This window comes from Molossus molossus, unplaced genomic scaffold (assembly GCF_014108415.1).
Source record: "Molossus molossus isolate mMolMol1 unplaced genomic scaffold, mMolMol1.p scaffold_m16_p_19, whole genome shotgun sequence".
NCBI classification, from domain to species: domain Eukaryota; kingdom Metazoa; phylum Chordata; class Mammalia; order Chiroptera; family Molossidae; genus Molossus; species Molossus molossus.
This window is the reverse complement of record NW_023425354.1, coordinates 29,073,263-29,080,948: the sequence shown is the minus strand read 5'-3', so window position 1 is coordinate 29,080,948 and position 7,686 is coordinate 29,073,263. Positions and strand designations below refer to the sequence as shown.

The 7,686-nt window shown below is 57.2% G+C and overlaps 1 protein-coding gene across 1 annotated transcript; it reads left to right on the top strand.

Moving 5' to 3' along the window:
- Positions 1-375: 375 nt before the first annotated feature.
- On the top strand, positions 376-3,543 carry NEUROD2 (neuronal differentiation 2). The gene is made up of 2 exons (XM_036269336.1): positions 376-567; positions 1,719-3,543. The coding sequence occupies exon 2, from the start codon at positions 1,724-1,726 to the stop codon at positions 2,870-2,872; it is 1,149 nt and encodes a 382-aa protein (XP_036125229.1). The 5' UTR covers positions 376-567; positions 1,719-1,723; the 3' UTR covers positions 2,873-3,543.
- The last annotated feature ends 4,143 nt before the right edge of the window (positions 3,544-7,686 follow it).

Genomic DNA, 7,686 nt, shown 5'->3' with positions numbered 1-7,686 from the left:
AGCAGAACCCCCGAAGGGAACAAAAAACTGGGGGCCACCACAACCCCCCAATTTTCAGTCTTGCCACCCCATTGTTCCCATGTGGGGGGCTCTATATTCAAGGGGGGCAACTCCTCCCACCTCCCTCTCAATCCCTGCTTTCCCTGCGTTGGGCGGGGAGGGGAGGGCGGCAGAGATATTTATTTATTTCCTTTATTTATTTAATTTTTTTTTTTTTTTTTTTGGAGTAGAGAGTGACAGATGGCGGCGGGTCCCGGGGGAGCCGGCTCTCCCCCAATGCAGACGCATGCCAATCACCGTCTCTCATGTGATAGCTGCTGCCCGTGACGTGCCAAGCCCATATGGCCTGGCATAGAGGCTGGTACCCCGCCTGGTAGAGATGCCACACTCGCTCCGCGGTTCGCATGGCGCTCTGAAGACGCCGGTGCCCGCCGCCTTGAGGAGCCGCTGCCCCCGCTCCCTGAAGATGGGGGAACAATGAACTAAGCGAGAAGATTCCTCTTCTCCCCCCTCTCTCTCTTGCCCCCCTCCCCCACCCCTCCCCTCTCCCCTTGACTCCTCTCCGAGGTAAGTTGTCCGAGAGGGAGCTAGATTTGACCCGCCGGTTGAGGGGGGAGGGCGGCTGCTCCAGCCGACAGGAGGGTCCCCAAATCTCCCCTTCCTGGGAGATGCCCCCTCATGGGGTGGGCATCGGAGGCGCCCCGGGGTCCCTCTCCCCTAGGGACTGCAGCTCAGGGGGCTATTGAGGGAGGCGTCTCTGCCTGCGATGGGCTGGGGTGGGAAACAGGACCATGGAGGGGCCGTGAAGAGGCTAAGATGGGACCACCCCCATGGTTGTCCCGGAGGAACCTGCGACCTTTCCCCACTACCAAAAAGAGAGCGAGCGAGAGAGAGAGAGAGAGAGAGAGAGAGAGAGAGAAGCAAACAAATTTGGATTTTTTCCCATCAATCCCGAAATACAACGAGATCAGAAAAGCTATGTGGGAGGGAGGCAATTTGAAGGGGGGCAGGGGGTCCCTGACCGCAGGGGAGACGGACGGGGCTCGCTTCTTTCAGTCTCCTCCCCACGCCCGGGTTCCTCAGTCCTCGCCGCCCGGAGCCGGCTCCGAGAGCTGGGGACGCACCGCTAGAGGAGACGATCCTCCCGCCTCTGGAACTGGGGCTGCGGGGGTGGGGGCCGAGCTGAGGGCGGCGCGCGGCCAAGTTGCAAATTGGATTAGGGAGCGTAGGGGTGAGAGCCACGGGAGGGGTGGGGAGCCCGGCCGAGGGGCCGGGGCCGCCAGAGCCGCAGAGCGGGGCAGCTGTCCCCACCGGCAGTCGCCCAGCCTTCCTCACCGGCAGGAGAGAAGAGGCTTTCAGGGAGAGTGCGCCGTCTCCCCCGGCGAAGATATCTGTCCCTTAAAGCCCCTGTTCGGTCCTTGTCTTGACCCCGGCAAGACCCAAGCGTGGGGAGCGGCCCATCATTCGGGCGCGGGGCGGAGCCGGGGCCCAGCGCGGGGGAGAGGGCCTGTGGCTAGAACCGGGGCGGGCGGGCGGCCGCGCCGAGGTTGGGTCGGCTCTGGGCGGGGCAGGCAGAGGAGGTGGGCATCCAGGGCCCCCTGGAAGGGAACCGGCACTGGACTTGGGTGGGGGGAGGTGGGTGAGGGAAGGCGTTAAGACCCCAGTGTGCCCCTCACTATGTGCTATGTCTCCCCTTCCCGCCCGCGGGGCGCCCTCAGGCACCATGCTGACCCGCCTGTTCAACGAACCCGGTCTCCTCTCGGACGTGCCCAAGTTCGCCAGCTGGGGCGACGGCGACGACGACGAGCCGAGGAGCGACAAGGGCGACGCTCCGCCGCCGCCCCCGCCGCCGCCGGGGCCCGGGGCTCCGGGGCCCGCCCGGGCAGCCAAGCCAGTCCCTCTCCGTGCAGAAGAGGTGCCCGAAGCCGCGCTGGCCGAGGTCAAAGAGGAAGGCGAGCTGGGAGGCGAGGAAGAGGAGGAAGAGGAGGAGGAGGAAGGACTGGACGAGGCAGAGGGTGAGCGGCCCAAGAAGCGCGGGCCCAAGAAGCGCAAGATGACCAAGGCGCGCCTGGAGCGCTCCAAGCTGCGGCGGCAGAAGGCGAACGCGCGGGAGCGGAACCGAATGCACGACCTGAACGCGGCGCTGGACAACCTGCGGAAGGTGGTGCCTTGCTACTCCAAGACACAGAAGCTGTCCAAGATCGAGACGCTGCGCCTAGCCAAGAACTACATTTGGGCGCTCTCGGAGATCTTACGTTCGGGCAAACGCCCGGACCTGGTGTCCTACGTGCAGACGCTGTGTAAGGGTCTGTCGCAGCCCACCACCAACCTGGTGGCCGGCTGCCTGCAGCTCAACTCGCGCAACTTCCTCACCGAGCAGGGCGCTGACGGCGCGGGCCGCTTCCATGGCTCTGGAGGCCCGTTCGCCATGCACCCCTACCCGTACCCGTGCTCGCGCTTGGCGAGCGCACAGTGCCAGGCGGCGGGCGGCCTGGGCGGCGGCGCGGCGCACGCCCTGCGGACCCATGGCTACTGTGCCGCCTACGAGACGCTGTATGCGGCGGCGGGCGGTGGCGGTGCGAGCCCGGACTACAACAGCTCCGAGTACGAGGGCCCTCTCAGTCCCCCGCTCTGTCTTAACGGCAACTTCTCGCTCAAGCAGGACTCGTCACCCGACCACGAGAAGAACTACCATTACTCTATGCACTACTCAGCGCTGCCGGGTTCGCGGCCCACGGGTCACGGGCTGGTCTTCGGCTCGTCCGCGGTGCGCGGGGGCGTCCACTCCGAGAATCTCTTGTCTTACGATATGCACCTTCACCACGACCGGGGCCCCATGTACGAGGAGCTCAACGCGTTTTTCCATAACTGAGACCTCGAGCCCGCCCCTTTCTTTTTCTTTTGCCTTTGCCCGCACCCCTGTCCCCAGCCCCCCGAGCGCAGGGGCACCCCCACCTACCCTGGCGCCGGGCGCGGGGTGCGGACCGCCGATCCCGCCGCTCTCTTGGGCAGCGAGGTCCTCTTAACAGTGGGTGGCCCTCCCAGGGGCCTCGTTTCCCCCAGGGGACTCGCCTTCTCTCTCTCTCTCTCTCTCTCCCCCCCCAAGGGGCTCCCTCCTCCTCTTTCCCACGGAGTTCTTCTCCAGGGATCCTTCTTTGGGCACTCCCTGGTGACCTCCCCCCAATCCCCATTCACTACTCTTAGGCTTCCTTTTCCCTTTTCCCCTGCAGACCCCGAGGAATTGGTAAGGGGGCAGCTGAGCTGTGGGAGAGTTTTCCCCACCTCATGATTATTACTGCTTTTAAAACAGACACCGAGCTGCCGAAGCAGAAGGGAGCCGGGCGTCCCCTCTTTCCTGAAGAGGGCATTAGTCAGGGTGCCCAAGCCTGGACCTGGACCGCCCTCACCCCCAATCCTTAGTCTCAGCATTTTGTGATTTTAATTTGATGGGAGGGAATGTGGATTGAAAGGAAAGAGAGAAGCCAAGACAATTTGTAACTAGTATCCATTTTTCCCTTTCCCTTTTTTAAAACAAACAAACATTAAAAAAAAAAAAAAAAAAAAAAAAGCTGAGAGGCGACGGAGGCCGAACGCAAAGTCCGGATCGGAGAGAAAACGCAGTAAGAACTTTTAGAAGCAATAAAAGGCAAAAAATACTACTACCAATAATAAAAAGACACAAATATCTATGCAAGGAGGTTCTGACTGAGCCTATCGGCCTGGCCCGGCCCCGGGATACCCCTCCCGGCCCGCGGGCTGCGCCGCCCAGGCGCGGATCTGTGCACTTTGGTGATGTGGGGGCCGGCGCCGCCAGCTCCTTCTCCCCAGGTTCTTACAATCAGTGACTCGGAGATTTGGGGCCCCAGTGCAACTGCCCTCCCCCCGCCCCGTCCCCGTTGTGCGTCATGCTGTTTTTTAAAAACCTGTTTCCAAATTTGTATGGAATGGCAAACTGTTGGGGGGGGTCGGTTGGGGAGGGAGGGTTTGCATGAGAGACACACACGCACACCACACCGCACGCACACACAGGCCGGGCGCGGGCGTCCGGGGGCTAGGGAGGAGGGCTCCAGAGCTCCCCTTTCCGCAGGCACCTGTACCCCTTCCCGTGGTGAGGGTGGAGGCCAAGATCTGGGGGCAGCCCCGCCCCAGCCCGACTGTGCCCACGGTGGGCACCAGACACCCAGCGATTTCCGGTGGCTGGAGTAGGGGATTTTGTCCGAGTTGTCCTCTTGGCTCGGGCTGGCAGGAGGGCTCCTTCTGGAGGCTTCCCAAGAAGGATAAAAGAAGAACCTTTCCCCACCGGAGGCAGGAGATCAGGCATCCAAACGCATGGTGCAAAATGCAAACCCACAGGCGACACACCCACACATTCACCCACACACTCACACGCAATTTTACCTTCCTCTTGTAGCGAAGATTAAACTCCCGTCGGACACCCGAAGTGCATTGCGTGTTTCTGTTCAGTTTAATGACGATTAATAAATATTTATGTAAATGAGATGCAAAGCCGGACCGGTTTCTCAGGGTGACCTCATTTCATGCCAGAGATTGAGCTGGGGCTCTGGGTGATGGAGACAGTCAAGTGACTGTGCAGAGGCCAGGTACAGGGACCCTGGACATAACTGGGTAGGATTCCCACCCTCCAAATCCCCTCACACCCACCCACTGGGCTCCAAAACAGCTACACTTGCTGCCCCTCCCAGACCTTACACAGACACACACGCCCCCAGTACAAAGAATTGCACTAATCTCCTTACACTCCCGCTCCCAAACATGCACACGCACCTCCATTGAAAAAAATATATCTTTTCATCATTGAAAAATGACAAGATTAGGAGCAGCCAGTTATTTTACAACCCTCTGCTCACAGTCACAAAAAACAAGTGTGCAAGGATAAAGAGACAATCATTTAAGTCAGACGGATATTTTTAAAATTTAAAAGTATAAGGTCATGAAGATAAAATATTAATGGAGGAAGTCTTTTCCATCTTAAATATGTGTTTCGATGGACTCAGAGAAATGGGTCATTTTTTAGCTTCAGGAATGTTGAAATTTGTTAGGGTGTTGAGGTCGACAGAACATTCCAGAACTCTATGAGGGTGTCTAAGTCTAGGCACCCACCAGGTAGAGTGGAGCTTGACCTAGCCACGAGCTTCCCTTAACAGGGCAGTGGGAATGCCGCTGGTACACAGCCTCCTTCTGGCCTGATGAAGCTTCTCACAGAGGGAAGTCCTCAACCTAGGAAGGCAGAGGAAGGACACCGAAGAGGAGCCTGTCCTGCCCGAGCCGCTTCCCCACCTCAGACAAGGTAGCCTCACCATTCTCTTTCTCTGAGCCTCAGGGGCAGAGACATCTCTGAATTGACTTCCCTGAAAGACCCCCCCCCCATTCCAGTGCCCACTGGATCCCTGGAATATTTGGAAAGGGAGCTTAGTCCTAAAGACCCCCATTCCAAAGCTTAAATACACTTAGGAGTACTGGAACCCTGCTGTTTCTAACGCAGCTTACTTAAATTATTTTTTAAAAAATATTGTTGCTCGGTTTGGGTCTGCAATAGGGGCTGTAGCGTGGGTTTGGGGTTGAGGTCAGGCGTGCTCAGGCTTTTAAAGATTGTATCCAAAATCCCAAAATGACAGTTTCCTGACAAAAGTGGGAAAGAAAAGGTAGCTGAAGAAGGAAACCCTAAAGGGGTGGATCAGATTATACTGACCTTCAGCTGGGCGGCTCCCCTAAATGACCAAACTCTCTCAGTCTCAGTAGAGAGGATGCCCTCCCTCCTCCACCTCTGGACGGTTGCTTTTGGAGCAGGGCCCCGAACCGGGAGCTGTCCGATGATCACGGGTGCTGACTCTTCGTGCAGCCTCGCTCCTTCTCTCCGCAGAGGGAGGCCGCACCAGCCCAACCCCCGGAGCACTGAACCGCGTGAGGCCCTTCCCAAGGACCTGTCGGAATTCTGGGCTGAATTCTCCCCATTTTTCCGAAAATTTCACTGTAATTCTTTAAAAAATTCACCGCCTTCTCTGGAATTCTTATAAAATCACCTCTATAGAGTGAGATTAAGAACTGGGCCACCATCCCCAAAATCTGTCGCTGTCGGTAGTCTGAGGGGGGTCTTATCGACCTCAGAATCACCCCTATTCTTGGGAGAAAGGAGTTAACCCACCTTCTTTCTCCATCACTTATTGCGTGGAATATGGAACAAGGAGCACATCTTAGGCCAAATCTGAAGGAGTCCGGTCTGCTCGTGTCATGGGGCAAGGCCAGGCAGGGGTAACGAGAAAAAAGTAACTCAGCACCCATCCTGAGGCCTGAGTCTTAACCTGTCCTGGGAGCAAGGTTAATTGAGCTGCCCTCCTCTTAGCCGATTTCTCATAACCCTCTCTGAAGTCCTGGGCTGGGCAGCATCCAAGTGGCTTGGGACTGGAAGTAAAAGGCCCCTCTATGTAGCTCCCCTGCTCAGATCACAGACTCCTAAGTTTCACTCTTCCAGCTACTTCTTGCGGCTCATTCTGTTTCCAAAGCCCGATTTCAGCCCTTTTTGAGGGATATTGATGACTCTTGGGTCATTGTGTTTGTGGTCACTTCAGGTGGGTGGGGTGCGTGGGCCCCTTTTAGGGTGGGAATCCTGAGTGCCTGGCATTTCCCCCCAATTCCTGACCCTTCCCCCACACTCTCTGCACTCTGGCTGCACTCTATCCTCCCATTGCCCTCCTCCCTAACACTTAACTTCCCTGGTGAGATGGTGAGATGAGCAGGAGAAGAAGATGTGTGTGGACACAAGGCCCCAAACTCCCCCTTGTAGGTCTCTTTCTCTTGCTAGCTCTCCTGCTTGTGTGCAGACACAGGAGAAGCTCCAGGAACAGAAGGAGTGGGGGGGGGGTGGCGAAAAGAGGCCAGAATGGTGGAAGGGAGAGGGCTGGGGAGAAGTCACAGAACGGACTCCCTCCTTGCCCTAGCCTGAGCAGCAGGGACCTCCAAGCATGCACCAACTGGCTGGGCTCCAACCCCCGGGCTGCCAAATTTGATGGCTGGAGCTGGGATCAATCAAGAAGGCACCTTTCCCTTTATTTTCCCGCCCCCATCTAAAGTCCAGTGTTTGGAAATGACAGAGAAGCTGAGATGTCCCTGAGTCTAAGCCATTTGTCCATGGAGAGAAAGGGAGGAAAGGCCTGCTTCTACCCTCTCCATGTAACCCTATTCCAGCACTGAATTCCAAGGTACGCCCCTGACTCCCAGCTCTGATTGCATCACCCAGAGAGACAGCCCAATAAAGAAACCAGTGAGTACGATGCAGGTAAACTGAACCCCATTGCAGTCAGCAGCATGGAAACTCTGACACTCCCTAGACTCTACTGGGTTGTGTTTGCCACCCCCGCCCCATTTAATGGGAAAGTCCACAAACCTGTGGGTGGAGAGGTTTTATTCCCTCTTGGGTGACCTTTGTTTTCTCCTCTTCCTCAGAATCTGTAACCCAAAAGTTGCCTGCTCTTCAGAGGAATCTGTTGATTTGAGGGGATATTGAAACTGAAGGATAGTTCTAGATTCCATAGTTTAGTTCTCAAGGAAAGTGGGAAGAAGGAAACTGTGCAAGCCACGCCTGACCAGCCTTAGACTTGACCTCTGCTCCCAGTTCCCCTGTGTATAAGGGTCAGCCCAGGACTCCTACCTGACCTGCCTCTATGTGCT

Bases quoted from the DNA above. Each gene is read 5' to 3' on its own strand.
- NEUROD2 (XM_036269336.1), top strand. From the start codon at position 1,724: ATGCTGACCCGCCTGTTCAACGAACCCGGTCTCCTCTCGGACGTGCCC.